The 26,207-nt window shown below is 40.1% G+C and overlaps 1 protein-coding gene across 2 annotated transcripts in view; it reads right to left on the bottom strand.

Moving 5' to 3' along the window:
* The window catches only part of ARFGEF2 (ADP ribosylation factor guanine nucleotide exchange factor 2), a 39,573-nt gene extending 29,126 nt beyond the window's left edge, over nucleotides 1-10,447 (bottom strand). The window contains exons 1-4 of one of the 2 annotated variants that reach the window (XM_055723088.1): nucleotides 10,153-10,447; nucleotides 2,631-2,661; nucleotides 1,702-1,825; nucleotides 830-976 (exon numbers count right to left, since the gene is read on the bottom strand). In XM_055723088.1, the coding sequence (XP_055579063.1) occupies nucleotides 830-976; nucleotides 1,702-1,825; nucleotides 2,631-2,661; nucleotides 10,153-10,291 (441 nt within the window). In that variant the 5' untranslated portion in view covers nucleotides 10,292-10,447. The remainder of the gene's footprint in view (nucleotides 1-829; nucleotides 977-1,701; nucleotides 1,826-2,630; nucleotides 2,662-10,152) is intronic. The other variant, XM_055723086.1, reaches the window with a different exon arrangement.
* Nucleotides 10,448-26,207: the final 15,760 nt, after the last annotated feature.

Below are 26,207 nucleotides of genomic sequence, written 5' to 3'. Positions count from 1 at the left end.
TGAGATCTAAGCAAGCAGGCAACAATACACTTCATGCAGATCTTCCATAATAATCAGTGGGTTTGTTACGAAACATGTATCTGTTTATAAGACTTCTTTATAGAATGTTCTAGCTCTCTGAAATGATGTTTCCAAGTCAAAGGAAGTTTAACAGAACTTCCACCTATCTCTGCTCTCTCCTGACCTGGTACAGTGTTTTATCACCACTAGTTTTCCACTAAGGGAGATATTCCACCTCCAAATGAAACAGTATTACATTCTATACCTTCATTTCTGTGAAAGGGCCAATTGGTCTACACTAGCATCAAACTAATTACTAGAAGGTTCACCAACTTCTAACCTGAGCTGCATTAGCCTAAGTAGATTTCTGAACCAGAACACACACCACTGGTACTACTGTGCCTTGTTGAGAACACACACTGCAGACCTCTGGGACAAGAGCAGACAGGCTAGAGCAGCAGTCCATGTTACTGCATCACAGTTACAGTGCCTTCAGCTGAAGGCGGACAGCAATTCATCAGCCTAATGAACGTGGGCATTACTAGCCTAGAAGATGAACATCAAGCTGTCTGAAAGATAAAGTATCCAGGCCGTGGCTCATCCCGGAAAGAAAGACAAACATTGTACGTGCCGCTTCACCAAGAGGAATCATTTCATATACCAGTTCTGACCTGGTAACAGCCTCTCTGAATTCAACGACACATGTAACAGTCGAAGAAATGGACAAACTAGGCCCTAAGCAGCGCTTCACATTAATTTGCTTTCTCTGTCTTTGATTTTGTAACTGAAAAAAAATTAAAGTTATGCCAAAATGAACCAAATAAAATACCTTAATTATCTGCAGTTGTACTCCTTCATCAGTTTGAGGACCCTGAAAGCAATTGCAAATGGTTTCAACTATTCGGTCAATCAGTCTTTTTCCAGGTGCTCCACTGTCTGGTGCATTGCCAGTGATATGTCCATATGCAATGAGTTTCTAGGTAGAAAGAGCGCAGGTTAGACAGCCACATACTCTTAAGTAAAATACAGTTAGGCACTGCATAGAAAGGGGGGTTTAGACAGCATACTTCACTTAAATCTTTGTGTTAAAACTGGTTAACACCAAATTAAACCAAAAAAGCTACCAAATACTTTGACTGTTCACACATCTAGACAAAATAGAATTAGGAAGTGACACACAAGCTTTTTCCACCCCAACCCTTTCTTCCTACCATAACCAGGTAAGATTTAACATCAATCTCTTATCTATTCACAACAGAAAGGTTCTGCCCAAGTAGTTAGCTGAGTTTAAGTTATATTTGTTTTTTCTGCAAGAATCTAAATAGGAACAAGATAGAAACGTTCCAGAGTCTGACCTCCCATCACATCAGCACTACAGGAAACAACATAATAAATATTCCTTTTAGAACTCCACAGATGAAACACCTTTACTGAATAACATAAGCATTCATGAGCTTCAATAAAGGCTTGCTTCACTATAAAACAACACACACATGTTTCTGACTTGCACTTTCAGCCAAGTCTGATGATAACCCATTTTGCATGGTTTTTGCATCTAGGTAGCCATAGAGGGTATCTCCACAGCTCTACATACCCAGCACATCATTACTTCTTCACTGTAAGAATACCAAGAGCACACAAGATTTTTGTAACAGCATGTTTCTCCATTTCACTCTGTCCAAGTTTAAACTGAACGCTTACCTGTAAACAATCCAGTGAAGTACTAACAATGCGTGGAGACTTTGACTGGCAGGCCAGTTCAAATGGAAGGAAATATTTATCTGCTTCAATGAAATTTGCTTTTGGTGGAGCAGCAGTGCCTTCTCTAGGTCAGATAAGAAGAGTTATTAATTTTTCTCAACACGTATATCACAGCAAACTACATTTCCTCCTTTTTTAAATTTAAAGCTGAATGGTACTTAGCAGCATACAAATGTCATGGAAGTTTCTCACACATACATTCTTAAAGGAGTTTAATTTTTTTGAAAAAAAATCACACAAAAACCACTTTACATTTATTTATATGAACAAGATCAGATGCAATATAATCTTCAACTTAACTCTTCCCTCTCTATATTTCAACACTGTCCCACTACCTGAAATACTGGGAAACTCTGACACAACTTAAATGATAAAGCTATCAAAGTTACCCTGAATTAAACAGGGCCCATATGAGGGATACTAAGCGAACAGAAATATATTTGGGGGCTCATTTTAAATCATAGCACAGTGCTGGAAAAGTGTTTTAAAATTTTGATTTAAGTACTATTTAAATTGGTATTCTTCATCTGGGCAGTTAAGGCTGTATACTATCAAACAGAAGATACTCACTGGTCTTTATGATTTCCCATCAGGCTATATTAAGCCCAGTAAAAGGAAGTGAAAAACTTTTAGCACCTTTCAGAAGTTTTGCAATTTTTTCATAGTGAAATTCAGAGGCAGTTATGGCTTGAGTACCCACAGCCACAAACATTATGTAACTGGAACATACAGACCATATGTTTTTGGCAGAAAAGTGTAATTTTGTATTCACAAACTCATTGCCATAATGTATATACACTCTTAATTTCCACTGTCAAGTGATTCCATTTGCTGTTTTCATGCATGGTTTGCAGCAATTACTAATTTACCTTTGCCTTTCCAGCTCAGTTTTTATTTCATCTGGAAGAAAAAAAAAATTAAAGAATTTAACACCCAATGTAAGTCATCATTATCAATAACACAAATAAGGAAAATGTGATAAAGCAAAGCTGTTTCAAACCAAAAGTCTTACACTTCAGTACTTGCTATTTCTTTCCTGTAAAGTCTTCAGCTTCAGAGATCATAGACAGTTACACTATCTCTCAATTTTTACATAAAAAGCTAATTTTTCCAAGCATTCTTACCAAAAATACCTTTAAGGAACACAGGTATGTATGCAATTTTTATTCAAGATTAAGTTTACATGATAGAGAGCTCAGGTCTGCAGAAGTCTTTAAGTCACCGCATATACCATTAGTTCAATGGATCTGACCTTCCTGTTAACTACAGTGCTAGTTAGCCTGCTTTTCTTAAGCCTCACAGTATGACATCAGCTGAACAAACAACTCCAAGAGATAAGAATTCTGAAATGCAAGCTATTATTTTGCCAGCAGGTTTTCTTTTTCTTTTTTTTTTAATTACGCTTTTAATTTTATGAAAAGCTCTCTAAATACAGGGAAAAAAAAGTTTCTTCCTCATTTCTCTTGCACAGAGCATAAATCCCAAAGATCCTAGTACGGCTTGTTGAGGATTTCTACTCTATCACCATGACACACAATACAGACTGGAACTGCACTGTAGCGGACACAGCATAGGTGCATACTGTGAAAACTTAACAAAAAAATAGCAAAACCAGCACACACAGTAAGGCTGCACAGCTATAATCATTTGTAACACCATGTGAAATCCTGTCCATGCCACCCTATATCATGTGCCTGCAAATTATCATGCTTACAGAACTTGTTTAATTGCAGAGTTATCAGAAATGGATCACTCATTCAACACTATCCCCACAACTGTGGGAGGCATCATTGCTTAGGATTAGGTGTTCACAGTTCAGATTTCAGTGCTGTCTGCAAACCTCAATTTCTTCTGTCTCAGAAGCATCAATACACAAAACACACTAACCAACAAGGACTGCAACATCTACGTATTTCAGGTTTTTGCACAGTCCTACTGCTCAGTCAATGTCACAAGAATTAATCCTTGCAGAGTATGCCTATTTTGTAGCACCACCACCCCTATTTTATAGAGAAAATAGAAGCAAAATGCAGAGGAAACCTGTGTGACTACATGCTACGGGTGACAAGCTATATCCAGGACTGGCACTTGCTATTCTATCTGCCATATTCTCTCATTAATGAAACTCAGTCTTGACATTCATTAGCAACAAATGATGCAACAAGAACTGAAGTAACATTATCCACTCTATAGTCAACAAAATAGACAACAGAAAAATTGAAGAGTCACAGGCCCGCAGCGCATCATAGCTCTGTTTAGTAGCCCACCATTTCCTGATCAAGTCCATCAAGCAAACAAGCACATCCAGTAGTTTTCAGGGAGATGTGATTTTCTCTTACCAGTACTGAACAAGGCAATGAGCCAAGCCAACCGCATAGCCCCTGTGCTGGGATTTCAGAATTAGAAGTAACTTCACAGCTCTGCGATACTGCAAATCCAGCAGCATCATCCCCTAATACTTCACGCTTCAACTGGTAAGGAGAGTCAACAGAATGGAGACTGTTGATAAGAAATAACCAAGGTTCTCCATGCCAAACAGACAATGTAACTCCTCACACTGCACCACTTCTTGCAGCAGTTTTCTTCACTCCAGTATCCAGTTGGTTTATCAACAAGACGGCCAGTCAGGAGTTCAATTCAGCAAAGTTTCAATTCGGTCCTCTTGATTTTATTTTCCCATCTTTGATACCACATTAAGATCCACATAGCTACTGAGAACAACATATGTTAAGAGACCCAGCAATTTATTGTGTCCCCATTTAGATCTGTCTTATTATTACAGCAGTGCCTTCCTGTCACCGACAAGACCTGGCTGCTTACAACACAGAGTTTTCTGGGTAGCTTTACATGTCCAGAACGCTTAGTCCTGCCTCCAGGTCTTGGCAGTGAAAAGCATATTTTAGTTATAGCCAGAATCTCTGTCACACAGTTAATGCTTTATTTCAAGACACTCTGTAGAACTAAGGTTTACAGGTTGTTGTTGTTTGTTTTGTGTTGTGTTTGTTGTTTTTTTTTTTAATACCAATTTCAAAAACTCGCTCTCTGAACTAAGGGTATTTTTACAAAGCAGAAAGACTGCCCAAGTCAGCCAAGTAGTCCCTCTTGCACTAAGAATTATAATTTGTCTAGTTTGGAAATAATAGGCTTCCTTAATTTGATAATGTTTCGGTCAAGTCAGACTAGACACCTTTTGAATACTCAAGGTATTTCTACAGCACATGAAATAGAAAGCTACCAATATCAGGAAAGCAGACCAATAAAGTGAGTATCATCAGAGATACAGAAAAAAAAAATCCGTATTTGATATAACTAGCTCAGTGAATATAAGTTTTCTTTAGGGGCTTTCTTGTTTGCACACTTACTCACTTCCCACTCCTCCTCAGCAGCTGCCATTTCAGTAGTTGCAAACAAGTCTAACTTCTGTGATATTTGAGCTGAAAAAAAATGAAGCCCATTTCGTGTCTGTTAGTCTGGCCAGCCTATTACTCAAAACTTGTCTCAGTTCATCCAGTTCAATTTTGGCATCCTTCTTCCCACTGCACCCAGCTGCCAGCAGAAGGAAAGCTGAAGGTCATATGCACCATCTTCATTTTGTCATACTGTTTTGTGGGAGGTGGATAGCGAGGGCTTGTTGGGGGGTCCATTGAGGGGAGTAGGTCCAAAATAAAAATTCCTCACTTAAAAATCCCTTGTTAAAAATTTTCAAAGCTACAACAGGAATATTATAGCAATGAGTCCACCCAAGAAAATAAGAAGGTTATTTTGTAAAATTTAATACCATACAAGAAAAAAAGGTTTCCTTGTTAGGATACATTATTCTTAGCTACAGAAGTGCTCACTTTCACATTTAGGATGTAACCAAGTAATGCTATTATTTTCCAGATCTCTAGATCCTACTGAAATAATTTCTCTTTCTTTCAAAGAGATCACTTTCCCCCATACAGTTTTTTAGCAAAGCAGCATAGCAAAACAATCTTTGAATTGAAACTTCACAAATACTTAGCCTTAAGGAGATATGATCTTGCCCATCTTTACTGATAGTTATATTAGATCTTGCATTGGAAAAATATGCAAGAATAGCATCCCATATTAAAGCAACAACAATTTCACTCTCAGAAACACTCCATATATTTAAAAAAAAAAGCTAACGAAGACCTGACCAAGCTCCCCGCAATTTTGTTGTATAAAGGCTCTTTCTAAAGCCATATAAAAACATATGCACCATAACCATATTTTAATAGATAATGCTGGCAGAAGAGAATAAATGAAAGGACAAAAGCAAGTTACAGGCATGCCTCTGCCACTGATTGCATCAAAAGAGTTTGGAAATCTCCACATTTGAAGCACTCATTTGGTGGTCTGACCACCAAAAGCAAGTGAAACAGAAATTGTTGCCTAATTGAAGACTGCTGCCATGAACAGCTTGCCAAGCCCTGACCAGGCACATCCAGAAACCTACTGCCACTGTCCTCTTCCAGTCATAGGATTAAGGGGCACAGCTCAATTCCCTTCCACAGCTACAGAACACAGTCTGAATTTTGGTCAGTGTCTGGTCAGCACAGCGCTGACCCCTTGCTTGGTGCTTTTGGTACTAGAGCTACCTGTTACTTTCAAGGCCAGAACGTTCTGCATACATCACATCTACTTCAGTCAGAAACATCTTCCACTACGGGCACTATGTGAGCTGCCCACTCATCACAAGTCTTTCAGCATTTCTACCCAGCAACAGAACTGGAATAACAAGCAAGGCCTCGCAGCAATTTCTTCCAGAGCTTCTGGCCATAATAAAAGCAGGATGGCACTCAGGCTGAGAGTAACTACCTTTCCTATAGTAGATAGATGGTTTAAGTTTGTTTGTATTGAAAACTATATATTAAAATGGAGGAAATAATTGCCTGCCTGCAATTAGATGCCATCCTGCGTTAAGATACAGTCAGGTTTGTCTCAGCGGAAATGAGCTAGCTCTTGTGCATGAAATGGCATAGCTTGTGTTAGCACAAGGACACCAGCAATGTCTTCCCATAGCTTGTCAGAACACCAGACAGCAGTGCCAATCCAAACACACAGAGCAGCAGCAAAAGCTTCCCTCCCCCCAACCCAGTAAACTCCACTGCATTGCCTAACTCCAGGCTGCCTTAAACTTAAATTAAAAAAAAAAACCTAACACCCTGCATTTATTGATTCTATCGATCTTTAGGGAATCCTTTTGAAAATGCTGCCACAACGAAGCAAGACTTATCTCCTCTTTGCCCCAGCGTTCGCAAAACATGCTAACCAAGAGGCTACTGAACTAAGAAACACAAACTTATTTTAGATATCTGCCAGTTATACCCAGAGACTTCTTCAACACACAACTAGACTCCTAAGTGAAGGCATGGTTTAAGAGATTGCTTTTTTAAACTCGTTACCAAGCTAACTAAATTAATTCTGGTGTTTACAAAGCTTAAGAATATGTATGTGGAGGTGCTCAGGCAATCAAATAAGGTCACATAACCAGGTCAGCTGCACAATATGTCATTAAAAACAGTCCTAATAGGGCAAGAGTAATAGTTTATGCGAGACACCCAGGCACACAATTAGCATTAGACCAATGTAAACTGCTGAGATAGATACTGTCTGTGTTCCACTGCAAATTTCTCAGTATACAGATTATTTCAGTAGATTTACTAAGAACCGTGTGTACCTAGAGCTCCATGTAAATGCTTATTAAGCAACTATTTTTATACAGTACGCTAGCTGTCTGTTGAAAACAAGTTTTCTTAAAAACACAGTTTTCTAAAGCAGAGCAGAACAGCTTCTCTGTTTAAAAACTTCCATTTCTCCCAGTCTCTCCTGGGGCTTACTGGCACTAAGAGTACAGGATACAACCGTTACACCTACTGATGAAGCAAGAGATTGTATGAAGGAATCTATTCAAACTCTGCTTACTCAACATTAAGACTTTCTATTTCAAAGGAGGGAGTGGACAGAGGAAAAAAAACCCCAACCAACACACAACCAAAAAACCACCGTGAACCGGTTTTGATCCTTTACTTCCACGTTTCCATTTACATCCTATGTGAGACTATGCTACTTCTTGCTTCTACAAAGTCATGAAGCTCCTTTGCAGTCCAAAACTGCATAGTATTAGTACAGATAAAGGTATATTACTGGGAAAGGAAGAGGAGAAAAAAAAGGTAGGAACAGTTTAAATATATCCCTCTGTCTTACCAAACAAAAAATTTAAAGCATACGTAATTAACAGAAACACTACAGCAGAAACTGCAGAAATAGTTGCAGGTTAATTTATATTAGGTAGTTGTAGAATACACCAATTCCTCTAGAAACGATGAGGTACAATAGACTTCCCTAGTACTAAAAGCAGCTATCATTTACACATGACCCATGTCTGTGTCAACTGGTTTATAAATGTTCCAGTACCTCAAGGCTCCATTAAAAAGGCTATTGTACAAATAAGGCAGCAGAATAAATGGAATTTAGTAAGAGGTCGAAAGGAATTATTTGAAGTATGACATGGAGGAAAAAAAAAGAAAAAAAGACTATAACAGCTGGCACAATTACCAGTTTCACAAAATTAACTTTACATTTCTCTCAGATGGAATTAATTTTACTCAGAGGTGACTGGACTTTATTATTTTTTGAAACACTGAAACTTAACAGTTTGTGTAGATCACGAAGTTTGCCCTTAATTCCTCAGACTGTAAGTAACGTTCTTCCCATGTTAAGAGTTAACATAAAGTATAAGCAAATAAAACTGATTTTTTTTAATTTGAGTAAAAACAAGTGCTTAATCTAAACGGGAAAAGGTCGGGGGGGGAACCCCAATGTAAATAAAAGAAACCACATTCGTGTTGGCAACTTAAAATTATGCAAGAACATTCACCAAATATAACAGAGATCCTTTAGTACAGTAATCGAGGCCCTCCTAGGGCAGGAGAGTTGGGCAACAGGTTATCTATTCATGCTGACCCCTGCTTAATCCAGAAAAGCAGAAGGGACTTTTTTCCAAGCAAGATTAGCAAAAAAACCCCCATGTCCATCACCACAAGCATTAACTACCTTCAAATGTACTGTACCTTAAAATATGCAGATATCGAATAGTAATAATCCAATATGTAAATGCTAATAGATGGCTCTTGCACAATACCACTCTTCCAAAATCATCGTCTTTGATGTGTTAGCAAACAAAGATCGTCACTAGAAATACTTCAAGAAAGGTCCCTTTCTCAACCTCTAAATGTATTTACATAACAGCAAAGCAGGTTCCCAGTCCTGTAAGTGGTTTGGGTGCACACTGGGGGAGTTGGGGAAGAAACCAGGAAGAGGAAGTAAGTAGGAAAAAAGTAGTCTCTAATTACTGGGGCACACGTGTTACACTACTGCTCACAATGTCAACTTTAAGTAATAAAAAAATACCCTTCTATCTGGTTACCGTCCTCTGGATATACTATCAGTACAATTAGTTCCTACAAGTTTCTTCAAGGTAAGGATTGTGGGAAGGAAGATAAAAATGACAGCTATTTTTCAAGCCCACATTCACAGTGCATTGGACAGGACCTGCATCTGCTCAGTTTCTTTGCATACTCTTCTGGTTTGGATACAGTAAACATTCCCAAACTAAAGGAAAAAATATTGGTGTAAAAGCAACCAAAACTGTAAGAGACATGTCACTTTTGCACATTAAGAAAGGCCATAGAGAACTCCAACTGCAAGCCCTACGCTACTTTACCTGGCTTATTTTTTCCTTCTTCATGACATACCATATGTTTTCAGAACTTTAACACTGAGATCAGTATCATCATTTTGTACTTGCAGGAGATTTCAGGACTAGCCCACCAACTTCACAAAAAGTATTTTCAGTTCTGCAAGATACCACAGACATTGCATTCGGCTACGCTGCTAACAGCTTTTAACCAGTCCAACCATGAGTTGGAGATAAGATGTCAGAAGATTACCAGCCCTGGAAGATTTGAGACTCCATAAGTCAAGGGCCTTAAACAGCCCGTTTCCTCGTTTAAAAGTTTATAATTAATCTTTTCAAAATTCGTTCTACAGTGATAAGCCCATATCCTTTTGTTTCACGTCGAGACCAGAACTTTGCAAGACAGAGAGCTAGGTTTTTTCCCCTTGTTTGCACATCTGGTATCACAGCGAGAACTGCCCCACCTGGTCCCGAGCTCAGCCGGGGCCCTGCCCGCAAGCTCGCAGCCGGGGACGCGGGACCCCCCGCACCCCGCGGGGCCCAGACGCGACGGAGGGCCCCTCCCGGGGGTGACACACACACACACACACACCCCGCCGACCCGCCAGGCCGGGAGGGCTCTCGGCTCGCAGCCCGGCGCAGGCGGGGGCGCCCCGCGGGCCGGGCCGTGCCGTGCGGGGCGGACTCACCCAGCGCCACCTGGCAGGCTCTCCGCAGCTGCCCGTGCGGGGGCCGCTTCGCCTCCTTCTCCGCCAGGATCTTCTCCAGCGCCCGCGACACAAACATACTCTTGGTGCGGGCGTCCTGCTCGCGGGCCGGGGGCTGCATGGCGGGGCAGCCCCGCCGCGGGGCAGCAATGGGGGGCGGCCGGGGCCGGCGCTCAGAGCCTGCGGCCGCGCCGCGGCCCCATCGTCCGGAAGAGACGCGCCTCCCTCAGCGGCCGCCACCGCGCCACCGCCACGGCGCCGCCATATTGGCACCGTCACGTGACCAGGGCTGCCACCCCGCCTCCCCGCGATGACCTCCGACCCCTCGCCGAGCCGGGAGTGACGGGCGGCGGGGCGGGGGCGGCCGGTCGCTGCCGCCCGTAACTAAATAACATCAAACGAAATGAACGCCGCCCGCCGCAGCTTCGGCCCTCTGGCCAGCTTCCGAGCGGGTCACGGCCCTGCGGCACCGGCCTCCCCCGGCACCGGGGCGCCCGCACGGCCGCCTCGGGCCCCGCACGGGCTCTCCAGAAACGTTGGCCCCTTGTCTTGTCCCTACGCTTTCTGGGGACAAATCCCGACCTATTTCCTTGCTGTAATACGAAATGCTCAAGTGGCAATTAGTCCGTTGCATCTTGGGTACAAATTTTGGCATGTCAGAACTGCAATGAGAGATGCTGCTGCGATTAGTTGTACAGATTAAGTTATGATTACTGAAAGGGAAGTCACGTTAATAAAATACTCATTGTTATAATGCTTCTAATCTAAACATCTCAACATTTGCATTATCACTCTTAACTTCCACAGAATGAGTCCTGTAAAGAGGCGCTGGGAAAGTACAGATGGGAAAGACCCAAAGTCATGCGTTAAAGAAGAATCACTAATAATCAAATGTCAAGTCCCAGAAACTGAGTTTCCTTTAATAACTTTATGCTCAATTGCATCTTCACCCTTTACCCTTTGGCCTATGTGGTAGGGTACCTTACACCCCAGATCAAATTCTGAACTCTTTGAAAACCAGTATAATCTTTGGAAATAATCTGTAGAGGTCATTTACTGCATAGACACCTTCATCTGGCAATCATCGCTGGGACACAGTCATCTCTTCTATGTCTTTCTACAATGAATTAATCAAATTAAGATGACCACACCTAACTGGGAATACAGGGACATGTTACATTGTCTAGATTGTAATTCTAAATTCTTATTTTCCAAGCAGTGGGATCCTAATTCCTTAAAATGTCATTAATGGATACTTAATGTCAAGTTGTAAAGAGCTGCAATTTTTGTCCTAGAAACCACTATCAAAGGCTCCAAATCCAAACACCAGTGGAAAGCATCAGTTTATTATTATTTCACAGGGAAAATGGACAGGGGCTTTTTGATCACCTCTACTGTCCAGAGGTTTTTGTGGACTGGCTCCAACAGAGCTGAGGACTCCACTTGTATGGAAAAATAGGAGTTAGAGAATAGGAAATCAGAAATTGTAACAAAGCCAGGAAGGACCTCTATCAAGAAACAATTTCTAAGGTTTGTTAGTATCTGAAAACTTGGGCTATCCTGAGGGATCACCAGTTTAAGTATGGATGTGATATGAGTGTGATTTCATGGTTCATCTTTAAATCACAATTTATGAGGTTGTAACTGCCTCAAAAATCTGCTAGTTGTATCTGTTCTCTTGACAGTAACAGTATGTTCAGCCTCTTCTGCTACCAGAAAATGTACCACATAACAAAGGTGAGACACTGTTGGAAGGTTAAAGTCCTTCTGAGAGTTTGTCAGCTGTCATAAGGCAACTGACTTGAACTTTCCTCTGCATTAAGTGAACAATGTACGTTCAGAGTGGATCGCTATTCCAAGTCAGAATCACAGAAACATGAGGCTGGGAAGAACTTCAATAGATCATTTAGTCCCCAAGCAGAATACTGTCTCTTCATGAAGAGTTCTATTATAGGAGATTTAACAGCTTTTCAGTTAGTTGCCCTCCCCCCCGCCCCCCCCCCATCTTGCTAACTATCCTATTAGGAAATTGTGCCTAATACCCGGTCTGGATGTTAACTGCTATTCATTAGCAGATGGAAGGACTCTATTATCATGGTGATGGGAATATCAGAAAAACAAGAGACAGCTAATGTAGAAATCAGGGTATTAAATATTGGTGGCTTTTTAAAAATTAAGACATTTCCAGATAGTGACTATAGATTCATTTTTGGTTTATGCTGAAAGTGTCTTACAGTCTGGTTCTTTCAGTATTTTGTTTGAGTTTCTGGTCTCCTGTATGAAAGACATTCATTCCTGTTAACATATGCCTGATTTCACTCTTCTTGTAGCCTCAGTAACATATTTGTTTCTACACTAAGAGTAGCTTTCATCCCCAAGCTGATACTTGGTGTATTAATTTAATTGCACAATATATTGAAACCATGCAGTGTATGCTTCTGTAGTAGCAACTAAGCCCATTAAATATTTAGAAAAATGCAGCTGATTTCAGAATGCTGAAGTAGCCCAAATTTTGTCCTGCTATTTTCCTGGCAGGATTCAGTATGCTACTACTTTTAAACAGTATCAGCTGTGTAATCAATTTATATATTTGCTATTTATTTTTAAAGTATGTTACATACCTAAAAGTGTTGAGTATTAAGTCATTACGTGGTCTAGTATTTTGTATGGGGCATCCAGTTCCATGAGATATTTCACCATCTCCTTTGGGTCTGTGAACATCTTAAGGTTTTAAACCCTCTTTGTATTATCTTTATATATCTGTGATCACTTAAGTGTGCCATTTCCACATAAACCACTTTGGGTATCAGGGGGTTGAGAGATGGTTTACTTGCTAGGTGGTTGAATTCATTTGCATTAAAAATTAAAATACAGATAGTATTATGGGGTTTAATTGTAATTTTCAAAACCTTGTTCCCAAAAGGCAGAGTCTGAAAAACAGGGGTTTGGGGTTAATGCTGATTCAGCGTGTCTCTGGGAGGGAATTAGGAAGGTGGCTTGCTGTGCATCTCATGACTCAGCTGCCTCCTTTAATTCCCCCTCCAAGCCCCGCTGTAGCTGCTATACTGCAGGCTCTCAAATCCTCTCCACAGAGTATCTCACTGACTGTCTTACTGACCAGGCAACATCTAATTTAATTTGCTCGCTCTCTGGCAAGAAATTCAGTATAAACCTTAAGAGCCTCATTACTGACAGAAAAAAAAATGACAAAAATGAACAATCCCAATTTTTTCCTGGCTAGTTCAATTTAGCACATCCAAAATAAGAGAAGGTTTAATATGTCTCTCTAATAATGCCTATTAGAAGTGGAGAGACGGAGAAACAGTACACAAAAAAAAGGGAGAACAGGATCACCTGTCACAGAGTCAAGTACTGACATTGAGAGCTCAGAAGTTAAAAGACAAACTGATTGTGCTTTGACTCAAGAGTCATTTAATTTCAGTGCTGAAATCTACAGTCTCAGTATAGGTGAGAATATGCCATGAAAAACAAGATGACCAAGTTAGAAGGGAAGATTTGGCTGATACAGGTTAACCAAGAATCAGAGTTGGATGAAAAATAGTCATGTTGGGAAGGTGCCAGAATGTTATTATTCCACTAAGTTTTTATTCTAAGTAGTAATGTTAAGGAAGTAAGACCTATCTCTTGAAAAGCTATGAGTTCAGCCATAACAAGACAAAATGTGTGGTTATTTGAGTAAGAGAAAGGAGCAGAGAGCCCAAGAATCAAGCAATACTAATATGAAAATGGGGCTTTCATTCTCATTTACACTAAGGGCTATTGTGGTTATTTCCATTCCTACCAACAGGTCCTTTTCACAGTATGAATCTCCCAAAGAACCTCATCCTTTATTGTTACAGATGATGTAAGTCTCTGCAGACCTTTGTTACTATCTAGGGTGGCCTTGCCTTGCCTGCCTTTTATTATTGTAGGATGTGAGGCAAAAAGAAGCAGATTCCTGACATAGACTAACTGCACACAGACCAAAGTGTGCACAGTTGCCATGGTTGACCACACTGGTGTTTCAGACATGCAAGTTTATCCAACAGAGCCTGAGGAATGTATATATGCAAGATGTATTGTCATAGTTAACTAGATATAGACTGCTCCTTGATCTGCTAGTATTAGCTTCTGAAGAAGCTGTCCAAGGAACAGCCTCCTCCCTTCACTCAGTAACACTGGGTCACAGGCACAGTGGCAGATGGTTTTAATTGCTAACCCTTTTTTGCAGAAATACACCTTTTCCCTTGATTAGGGAATGCCTGCCTTTGATTTTTGTATGAACACGTGTAATCCATATGCAGTAAACAGAGAGCTTGTCATCTACACTAAACTGTCTTCTTGCCACCACTGATGATCTCACACTGCCCAGGAGGTCTGGAGTTCAGACAGAATCTTTATTTTCCTTCTTTAAATGCTGGTGAGAGCCCTTTGTACATTCTTCAAAGGTAATGTGCTACAGTTTTTGGACAGGTTGAGGCACAGGACACAGCAATACTCTGCTCCATTTGGGTGAGCAGGGAGAAAGGATACCAGTAAATGTACAAAAACTGAAGAAAAAGAGGGTGGAATACCTTGCCTGTGGCATCTGTCTTGTTACATGTGACAGGAGTTGGAAACGAATCATGATCCTTCTTTCTTGCAGGTGCAGCCCAATCTAAAATATTCTGATATCCCAAAACCAATGGAGTCTTAGAAGATGACACAGGATGTAATATCTGTGAGAAAACAAAACAAAAGAAAACAAAAACCGTCTTTCTCAGAGAAGAGAAAACTAGAGAAACCAAAACCTATTAAGATGTTTCCTGTGAATCATGCTAAGGTGCAGATGGGCCTTGGGAATAACAAAGAAAAATGTGTATATGGTAGTCTGTAGAAACTGAAATAAGGGGGTTTAATGTTGGGGTTTTTTTAGTTTTCAGTTTTTCAGGCTGCTCCAGCGGCTCAAGGAATTACCAGTAGCTCTGTGCATCTGTGTTGCATACCTCTAGTCAAGGACTTTAGCAGAAGGTCAAAATATGCTTTGATCACAAAAACTTGAGGTGCTGCAGCATGTTCAGCTCACTCCAAGTGCAATGATACTAATTCTTGTCTATCAGTTGGCAGTAAATGGCACCGATGGGCATGACTTCATCTAAGGAAGGAAAGGTTAATACGAGAAGCAGTGTATGTCAGGAGAGTTTATTTCCAGGCCAGCAGCATTAAATTAATATCCTGGAGTTCAAATTTCTGTGATGGGGCTTAACATACCACACTGACCTGTTTCTCTTGGCTGAAGTAATCAGCCGTTACTATCAAAATGCAAAGTTCTAATCACGTGGGAACTGCCTGTTCTCTGGTGTTGCATATGTGATAGCAATACTTCTAACATATTTTTCCAGCAAAATAGTTAACCCATCAACAATTGTTTGAATGCTGTATAGCTTAACATTAGATTTTATGAGAATTCACGGACAAGAGACTGTTCTGAAATGTACAAGTGTAAGTAGCCAGATCATTGTCAGGACACATCTTCAAAGAAACTTTTCTGTTTCTCTTTTCATTTACCCCCAGAGTTAGTGCTCTGGGATGTAAACTAACTAGGTCCTCCCATCTGTACACAGTTTTACTCAGGTGCTGTCGCTACAAAACCAATCCAGTTCTGCTAAGGAAGCCTTCTCTATATATGCAGACAGTGGCAACATAGGAGTAAGACATTAATTTTCAATTTTATCTCCTTTAAAGTGCTCATGTTAGGAGCCTTTGTTATCAGAGATTCATCTTACTTAAATGCAGAAGCTTAGTGACTTCAGTCCCTAAATTCAAATTCTGGTTCAAAATAGTATAGGTTCCTCATTTAGGCCTATCAGTGAAGTGCTTAATGATAGGTGGGATGAAGTGAGGTACCCCTGGGTGAAGTACAAGTTTGGGTTCTTATTTTGATTTCTAGGTTCTATTGTATCTAATGGGCATGGAAATGATCCTATAACTTTTCAGAACTTATTTTCATTTAATGAATTAATAAAATAAATTTAAAATTAATTTTAAAAATCTAATTATGAGGAATGAGTGGAGTAGTTAAATTTTCTCATTCAGTACTTGAAACTCAAACACTATGTCATTACATTGCAAAACAATGAAATGGACCAAAATGAGTGTAAATAGTAATAAGCAACATTACAAGAGAAGAAAATTAAAAGAATGGGAAGATCATTTAAGGCGTTATAAAAACATAACATAATTTGTTATAATTCTTTAAAACATTTTGTTAGTTTTGCCTACAAACTTTTAATCTCTGCTGGAATTCTTTAACTGGAATATAAAATCTAAGACAATAAACAGACTTTCTAAGTGGAATTTAGCAAACCTACCCCCAAGCTGTTTGAATTCAGAGGGTACTTGGGTGAGCACAGGGCCACATCTATACAAGAAGTACTTTGGCAGTATAAACGTATCAGAATACTATGGGGATGATTCTAGCAGTGATATTAATGGTGAAGGCCTAGAACCAATGAATCTGCCAAGTTTGCCCAAACAGCTTAGAGATATAGCTCCATGACATGAGGTATCTATTATCCCCTTCCCTGAAAAATTCTTACCTGTGTGATACCAGCAAAGCATTCCTAGGATGAGCCACTGGAACTGCTTTGATGGCAATTCATCCTAGTTACCAGCAAAGTATACATTTGTCTTTATAATGTTAACCACAATAAGAAGTTTTGCCAACATAGCTGTATTAATCACAGATCATATCTCATCACAATTCTTGTTAAGCATAGACCTGAAATATTTAACAATAATACTGCTGTATAACATCTTCACTGACCTACCCATTGTAAATTATATTGAATTCAGTGGACTTAGGATTTACAGCAATATGTGTCAGGGTCAAAATTAGCCCAAGGAGATCCATTTTGGGTATGACACAGCTGGTAAGTGAGCCAGCCAGAGGAGATGCCCCACTGGACCTGCTGCCTACAAACAGGGAAGGACTGGTGGGTGATGTGGTGGTCAGAGGACGCCTTGGGCATAGTGATCATGCGGTGATAGAGTTTTCAGTTCTCAGAGAAGTAAGGAGGGTGGTCAGAAGAACCACTGTCTTGGACTTCTGGAGGGCTGACTTTGGCCTGTTTAAGAGCCTGGTTGACAGAGTCCCTTGGGAGGCAGTCCTGAAGGGCCAAGGGTTCCAGGAAGGCTTGATGTTCTTCAAGAAAGAAATCTTAAAAGATTCAGGAGCAGGCTGTCCCCATGTACTGAAAGACGAGCTGGTGGGGAAGAAGACTGGCCTGGCTGAACAGAGAACTTTGGCTGCAACTCAGGAAAAAAGTTTACTGCCTTTGGAAGAGATGGCAGGCAACTGTGGAAGACCCTAAGGATGTCATAAGGTTATGCAGGGGAAGATTGGAGAGGCAAAAGCCCAGCTAGAACTCAGGCTGGCTACTGCCGTAAAAGGTAGCAAAAAATGTTTTCACAAATACATCAGAAACAAAAGGAGAGCCAAGCCCTTTTTCTCTTTCACATAAATTTGAGTATTTTAAATACAAGCACATTGCTTGATAAGTCGGCTAAAGAGGAGTTAGCATGCAATTGGATATAGAGGCCAAGGATACTTGCATCATTTGTACGAAAGTAATGAGTTCACTAGATCAAAGACTGCTTAAGGATTCAAGGAAGAAAATGTGGAAGAGGTGGAGAATAGTTCTTTTAAAAATCTGTAATTTGAAAGAAAGTGAACCCCATGGATGCAGCCTTTATGAAGGATTATGACCTTTTTCCATTACTCACATGCAAAAAAGGTTAGGCTGGGTATTATTCTGAGGTGTTCCCTGAGGCAATCTTTTCTCTCACTGGGTAATATTCTGGGCACACATAACTGGAGACAATTAATTCCCACAAAGAATTTTCCATGCTCACTTAACATAAGGACAACAGCTACAGAAAGATGGGTCAGTTCTGGGTGGGAGCTTGTTGGAGTGTCAGAAATTTGAGACTATAAGGTCACACAGCCAGACTGCTACTCAATAAAAAATGGTGTCTGCATGCAACATTGGCCTTTCAAAAGGCTCAGATATTTTTTCTTATCCCTGCCTGTTTGAAGCATCACTTATTGCTATAGAAACTAGTTCTTCTTCACACATTTAGCTAGTTTTACTTTGCCCAACTGGAATCCACGGGTGTCTCTAGTTCGTATTTTATGGCCCACTTCATGTCTTCTTTCAAAACAGTCCATGCTGCAGCAAGTCAGCAGACTGATCCAAAAATCAACTGGAGGGTATGTTGCAGATTACACACTTACCCAGGCAGACTGAGTGGTTTAGTATGTCCTTAAACAATCTATGATCAGGTGTTGGGATGCAGCCATATAAGTGGAAGGCCACAGCCAGTCTTGTGGCTGTTATTCAGAGGCCACACAGATTAAACCTTTTAGGTTTATTTGCACAAAACACTTGGAACATCTTTTCAATGTTCACACTGGAAGTTGTATGCATATTATTGGAGAAAACATTGCTTGACACAGCTAACAGAAAGTTTCCCTACAGCTTCTTGACTGGAATGCTTCAACAGGGTCAATTCAGTGGTATAGGGAGGGATCTGCCTGTACTTTTGCAAATAATGCTACAAAAATGCAACAAACCAAAGGCTATGAAATGAGAATAAATTCCATTCAACATTGTGACAAGCCAATAAACCACAGCATGGCCTGATTCTCTAGGGTCTGCAGGGATTGCACAGTGCAGAAAGGGAAAGCTTTCACATTTTCTAAAACACTTTGCATCCTTTTTATTTGCTACTTGTGCCTGAACTGCCCTTATGGGCTTTCAAACCACTTCTGCTGAGTGCAATCTATTCAATCCAGCTAGGGAATAGAAACATTTCCATGCAATTTACATAACCAACTAACATGATCAGCTTGAATTTCAAACATCAATTGTCAGATGGAGGCAATGACAGAACCTGATAGATAAAAAATGATCTATAGACAGAATATGTATTTTTCCCACACACAAGTGTATAATCATGAAAATCATGCTTCAGTTATATATCCCAATTCTTCAGGTACCATAAACTAATAAATGCATTGTGGAATTAATACATAGAGTGAAAACAGAGCCCCCAAACCTGCAGAAAACAAACAGAAGAATTTGAAATACTGCCTAAAATGACATCTACTTGGGAGCAGTCTATGGAAAGAAAAACGGGCACCACCCATAAGCAAAGCATTCCCTCTGACTTGCTAGGCTTTGTTCATAGCTCCTACTGATGTCAGCGTAAGTTTACAACTAACTGGCTCTTTGAAAATCAAGCCTGTTATTTAGGTGGTCATAAATGCTATTTGAATTTATCCTAATAGATGTCATAGCATGTGAAGTACTGTTGCATTTGAAGTATTGTTGGTAGCTGGGAGCACATCTGCACTGGGCTGACTAATTTGAAAAAGCCGAGAGCTAGACGCCCATGCTGAGTAAGATGCACTGTTTCCGATTATACCGTTGTTTTCCTTCGGAATTGTGTGCCTAGGTTGGTTTACGCTTTTCCAATCTTATAGCCCTTGTTTAAACCAGTTTTTTTCACTTGAGGGCGCTAAAGGCCCAGCTCCGGAAAGGGTACGCGCTGCTTCAGTTCGCGAGCAGTACTGCTCAGAAGTACCACAACACAAAAAAAAAAAAAGGGAGGGGGGGGGGGGAATGATCACAACTGTGTAAATAATTCATTTTAGTTACACATATTAACATGATGAGATCTTGGGTGCTAGAGCTGGAAAGAGACTATTGTCATACAGATCAGAATAGATGGCCACGTGCTGCTGTTTGCCTTGAACCTGAAGATGACCAGAAGCTCATTCAGAAGAAGAGTGTCATATCTGCTTCTCTGTTGTCAATACCTCTTCCACACAGGTCAGCAGACAGATACATACCAGAGTTAGTCCATTAAGCTAAATGGGGACCTGAAGATTTTGTTTGTATTTGCCTCCATTGGGTGTGACCCCCGTCTCCCCCAGCCCATGTATATCCCAATTCACAGCTACCATTCAGCTTGTTTTAGTTCCAGGAGTTAATATTTAACTCAGCAGCAGATCGGGTCCTCTCACAGACTTAAAGAGTTCACTTCGTTCAGATTATCTGTCTCTTCCCTCTGTCTTCTCTTTTTCAAAGACCTTTTTATGGCATTGATCTACACAGTAGTCTTTTTCTTTTTTTTTTTAAGATCTATAAGAAAAGCATCTACTTTCTGTCACTTCTTCGCAATTAAATTGTCATTCAAGCTGTAAAGTACTAGCTAAACTCAGGAGGTAATTTCATAAGCAAAGCCAGTTTTCACAGCTAAATCACATATGACTAATATATTGGTCATGCTGATGTGCCGAGTTGTGGTTTAAATATTTCTAATGACGTTCTGTAACTATTTATATGACTACTACTTCACAATAATCTGGCAGTTCATTTGAAACGTTACAGTCTGTTTGAATTAGAAGACTAGTTCCCACCATGGGTTCAGATATTTTAAACCCCTTTGTCCTTCTGGATTTTTTCAGCTGTGGCTTAATGTTGCTTGCAATACTATACAAATGAGAACACAAGAAGACAGGATGTTTTAATTATTGCACATGCAAAATCAGAGCCTGAATGAAGGGCTGCTGTAAACTGTGGGTCCTTTCAATGTTGATTTCATTGTTAAATTCTACTTGATTCTACTGATCATAGCACTTTAGTCCCCCTTCTTGGGCTATAGGCAGGCATATGTCCCAGATGACTCTCCCCCTACTAACTTATGGTGTTAAAAACTAGATGGTTCAAGTCCCCATGTAGTCCAGCCCAAACAGTGAGCATGTGGAAGAGTAAGTCTCTCACTTTCGTTGTGGGGCTCACTCAGTTGCCACATCCTACTGACTGTCTACAGAGAAGCAATTTGTCTTAGAGAAGTTAGTTTCCCACCCACTAGCTAGGAAACAATGAGCTCTGTGTGGTCACCTGAATTCCCAGGTTTCACTGAAGTGGACATGGAAAGCTGGCAGGAGATTAGGAGCACAAAAACTGTCAAAACTGAGAAGCATGAAGGCCCCTTCTAAATGTGCTTATATGCCTTTTGACAGATGGGAGGCTTGTCTGCATTTTTTGCTAAGCAAGACATTTCCAGAATGTCTATGATTATGGATGGTGAAGAAAAAAATTGTAAGGGAAAGTGGCAAGATAGGGAATGAGCTAAATCATTTGAGGACCCTGAACTGTCTTGGGTCTCCTGGGAAGAGAAAAGCAAGATACTCAGTGAACATGTCTTCCCAAACTGCACACAGGGAAATTAGGACAGCACTGTCAACAGTGGCTGTGTCCATGATACTGATCACACAGGGCAACACAAGCAGAAGCACAACCTTATCCCTGTTACATGACATGGAAACCAACACTGCAATAAATGAGACCAGAGAGAGAGCTTCATTCCCTTAAACCTGCAACATACTGGACCCTGTCTACAGTGGCCTCATCTAATCAACACTCCTTTTAACTCCAGTATTGATCAATGACTTGCATTCACCCAGTAATTTTAAACTAATTGAGCTGTTTTCATTGATGCTCATGTCAGCACGCTATGAAAAAAAGACGAGATTTTCGGCAGTGTATATCTGATTTGCATACATGCTTATTCAGGCAGCACATGTAAATCATCAAAATTTACCATCACTGGCTGCTTGTGACACATTTGCTAACCAAATGGCATGGGAGCACCAAACCTGAACCAAATGCCTATTGGATGCCTTGTCTGGGGGAGAGGAGACTTAGAAAAAACAAGACTGGTGCAACTATGTACCCAAATTACACTGTGGTCCATGCTACAGAAATATGCAACAAAACCCAAAATCTGCCTCCAGTTACAGATGTGTGTAATAAAAATTCTGATCCCTTACAAGTCTAGTATGGCTGCTTTTTTACAGTAAATCGCATAAACTTGTGCATGATAAAGCACTGCCTTGTTCTTAGTACATAATATGAGATATCTTTCTGTTTCTAAAAGTTTTAACAGTTCCCAGATAAACAGATACTTGCTTTCATAATAACCAACAGACACTTAACTTTGGGGGTGTCCTGTCCCTGCCTCTTTCAGACCACTATATAGATATGATGTTTTATGTGTTACTTTCACAGAAAATGTCAAGTGCTTGCAATGGCTTCATAATTTAGAAATCCATTTAGTACAGGCATATGTTTAAGTAATATTTTACTACAAATAATAAGAAAGTAGAACGAGTAAGGGATTTAAAAAAATAGAAGCCATACTTCCTTTCTGAACCAGGCAATTCAAACAAAGTCAAAACACAAACAAGATATTTGGAGAAAAAAATTTCATTGCATTGTGCCTTTCAGTATGGTCAGTCATATGGGAAAGACCTTGAGTAACCTGATTTTCACATGCTCAGAGCGCGTGGGTGCATCACCATTGCTCTGTAGAGAGGCCACAAGCCGGGTCACAGTGTTAGTCGCTCAGAGAGCTGTGAGGTCTGAACAGAAAGAGATCCACAGTTACAAGAAAATAATGTGCACGCTGGTTTTACAAGTAGTGAAATCCCCTGTAATTTCATTGCCTGCATTCAGAAGCTGAGAAAGTAGAAGTCTGGGGATCTCACTAGGTTCCCACAAATCTGCTTTGTCTCCTACACCAGCTGCAAGGCCTAACATTTTGCTAGCAATCCAGCCAGCCGAAAAGAAGTACAACGAACAGTACAGCTACCTGTGAGTTAATAAGGACTGCCATGTAATATGAGTTTGCCTCAGCCCAACACAACAATTTCTAGGCTCTGCTGGAATACAGCACACATTGTAGTGCTGTTCAACAATGGAGAGAGCTTGGAATGAGGCAGAATTGGAGAATGGTTTATGCCAAAGAATTTGTTGGCCAGGGCTGGTTTAGATCTGGCTTGTATTTTTTCTGAAACCTCAAATTTATTGGTAACATGGCTTGGGTGACTTTGATTACGGCTTATTCTTATATGTCAGTGCCCACCCTGTAAGATTATCTGTTTCAGCCCTTAGTGGCTTGGGTGTTTTTTCCATATGCCACAACCTTACACTGATATGTCAGTCTACAAACTATTTTACTCCACATTAAGGAAGGAAACAGAGAACAAATACATGTCTCTTATGTGACCTCTCCTCTAACACATAACTGTAACTTAGGTGTAGAACAACTTACAGCTTCTGTCAGCAGATGGCAAGTTGGTTCATTTAAAGATACAGAAAGCTGAAAATAGGATCAGAATCCCTTTCCTGTTCTCACATTGTAACACATATGAAAATTTAGCACAATATAAAAAGAACAAATATTAAATATCCCAGGGTTTTTCTTTCTGTGCCAATGTGAGATTGAATCAACATGTCCTGGTAAGATTACAGTGGTAGCTGAAGGTGGCACTTTTCTGTGGTGAGAACCCGGCAGCCTTGTTCACTGGTTAGCTTTTTCTGCAGTGCTAAATTCAAGCATTTGTGAAGCAGGAATGCAGCTTCCCAAACTATCAGGTTGCCTTAAAAGGCACAAGATTTTACAGAATTTAAAAATGGCATGTTATACCTATTAGCCTTCTGATTGTAAGGATTCGTGTTTTTAGGATTTTCTTTCCAATATCAAAAGCTATGCATCCAATTGAAAATTAAAGAAATGCTCTCAAAAGCATGGCTACTTTCCTAAAGCAATAGTGTCGTATCCTCAATGACAGGATATATGAAGCTGGGCCTGGAAATTGCTTGTTTCTAACCAGAATGTCACTCAAAATAGCTCTGACAAGGGAGACTGAATTAGAACGATTTCATCCAGGGATCGCATAAAGAAGTGATCACACACTCCTTTTCTTCCGCTCTTCTAACATCTCTGTACTTTGATGAAAAAACAGGAAACACATTTATTTGTTAAATGACCAGGACAGATAGGACAATGTTATGATTCCCATAGTTAACCTCTATGGAACTTCAGAACAAGCAGGACAGGGAAGCAAAACATCAATCTTCTTCACAAATGACCATTTATGATCCTGAAAAGGGGAAGTCTTCATTATGCAGTCTTCAACTTACCAACCAGATAATCAAGCTGCTAGGAGAAGCACTATGAATATGGCGGATACATCTATATTTGCACATGAATGTAGCATGTCTATTTTACAGTCTCCTAAAGTAAAAGCAAAAATGTCAAAATGGGGTCATGAAGTTGGCCTGTCAAAGAAAAAATAGTCATCAACATGATTATGGTGGAAGAAAATAAGAGCTCTGCCCTTTACGTGTTTAGGGGTGCTTTTGGCTGGTGGTTTGACATAGTATTAGTGGAGCCCCTTTGCTGTCCTGATAAATCTCTATCTGCTCAATATATCATAAAAAAATTTTAGTCTACATTGGAACAGTGCCTCCACTGAGGGCTTCTTTCACCTGAGCACCAAATGCACCTGGTCTTTCCAGCACATGGCGTCATGTCTTAATGTCTTCCAGCCCACATAATGTCTTAATCTCCCACAACACAGTTCTAATGGTCAGATTAGGCACATTCAGCAAACAATGCTTTCATCACACTGAAATGAGCTTTTGCAACCAACTGGAGTGAAGGAATAATGGGTTTAATATCATTCTCGGAACTATTTTCAAAGTTTTTTTATTCTTTTCCTCAAAATATTTTAAGATCACATTAGCTGATTTTCCGAGGGAAGGATGTGAGTTATTTGGCTAATTCAAAAACAACGTAGACTAGCTCAACGTTACTACTAAATATAGCACTGTGCTGCATACAGTTTAATTGCATTATGTGAATTCATGGTTGGAGGCATACAAGTGAAGAAAGCCTTTCAAATGGAACAGAAGGCAGATATACAGGGGAAGAATACATGTGTCTGCATATGTATGTTTGCAAGTAAATTCAGTGCCAATTACAAGAATTACTATTAAACTGATGTAAAGAGCTAGTTGTAGCAAATACATCTTTAGTGCAAGACATAAATCAAGAGCATACAATGCCTAACAGGTGGACACAGTTCACAGTTTGTATAAGCTTCTTCCTTGGCAAGAAGCTTCTCTGGATTTCTGCCCAGGGGCCAGGTGCTCCTCACTGATTGACAGGGCTAACCTCACAATACTTCCCGCACTGGCATATTGCTACATATTTTGCACTAGGAAGGAAACTTCACCCTAAAAAAAGATACAGAATGGACAAGAAAATTCTTGGGAAAACAGCACTAGTCTGTACAGTAGCTCAGTTCCCAGTCCAGCATTAGCAGAAATTCCTTGTAGATCTTCTTTTCCCTTCTGCTGCCCATTTTTAATCATTTCCATAGGGACTGATTCTATTTATTCTGCTTGGCTTCTAGCTGTTTTCTCTGCTGTCCAGTAATGTACTTAGTAGTGGATTTCCCAGGGGACTCACATTTGATTCACTATCTCAGCTCTCTAAATTTTTTCCAGTTCGACACTGCATGCCCTAAAATCAATAAATCCAGATGGTAAAGAGTTCTTCCATTGCTAACAGTATAATTGAAGTAACTGATGGATTACTAAAACAAATTATTAAGTGGTTATTTACACAAGTATTCAGGTGGTATTAGCAAGACATTCCATTATGAGGTTCATATACATTTTTTCCCCTATCATTTCCACTTTGTTCTTCAAATCCAGACCTCAGACTTTCTGTGTCTTTCTGACCAATTTACTGCCAGCAGCCTCACAGTAAACTTGTGTTCCTACCCAGGAAAGCTCTGTAATTTGAGAAAAGGACACTGACAATATATCTAAACAGCACCGGGCAGTGTCATGGTATTAAAAAAAAAAATCATTTGACAGGAGAGGCAATATAGCTGTATTTACACAGTGCTGTGCCAGACAAATTAGACCAGCTGTTTCTGTAATTAGTCCATATTCAGCACTCCACTAATGCAATGATACTCTTCTACCGCCACAGCCAGGCCTCTTGAACTAACAGCAGTATTTCTGCACAGTGCTGATTTTCTACCTTTTACCTTAATATTTTACCCTGAAGTAATTTACAAAGGGTAATAGCCATGTATGGAATATGTGAGTTTTATACAATTCCAAGTC

This window comes from Falco cherrug, chromosome 10 (genome assembly GCF_023634085.1).
Source record: "Falco cherrug isolate bFalChe1 chromosome 10, bFalChe1.pri, whole genome shotgun sequence".
Lineage (NCBI taxonomy): Eukaryota > Metazoa > Chordata > Aves > Falconiformes > Falconidae > Falco > Falco cherrug.
The sequence above is the reverse complement of the archived record's forward strand: the minus strand, read 5'-3'. Positions and strand labels throughout refer to the sequence as shown.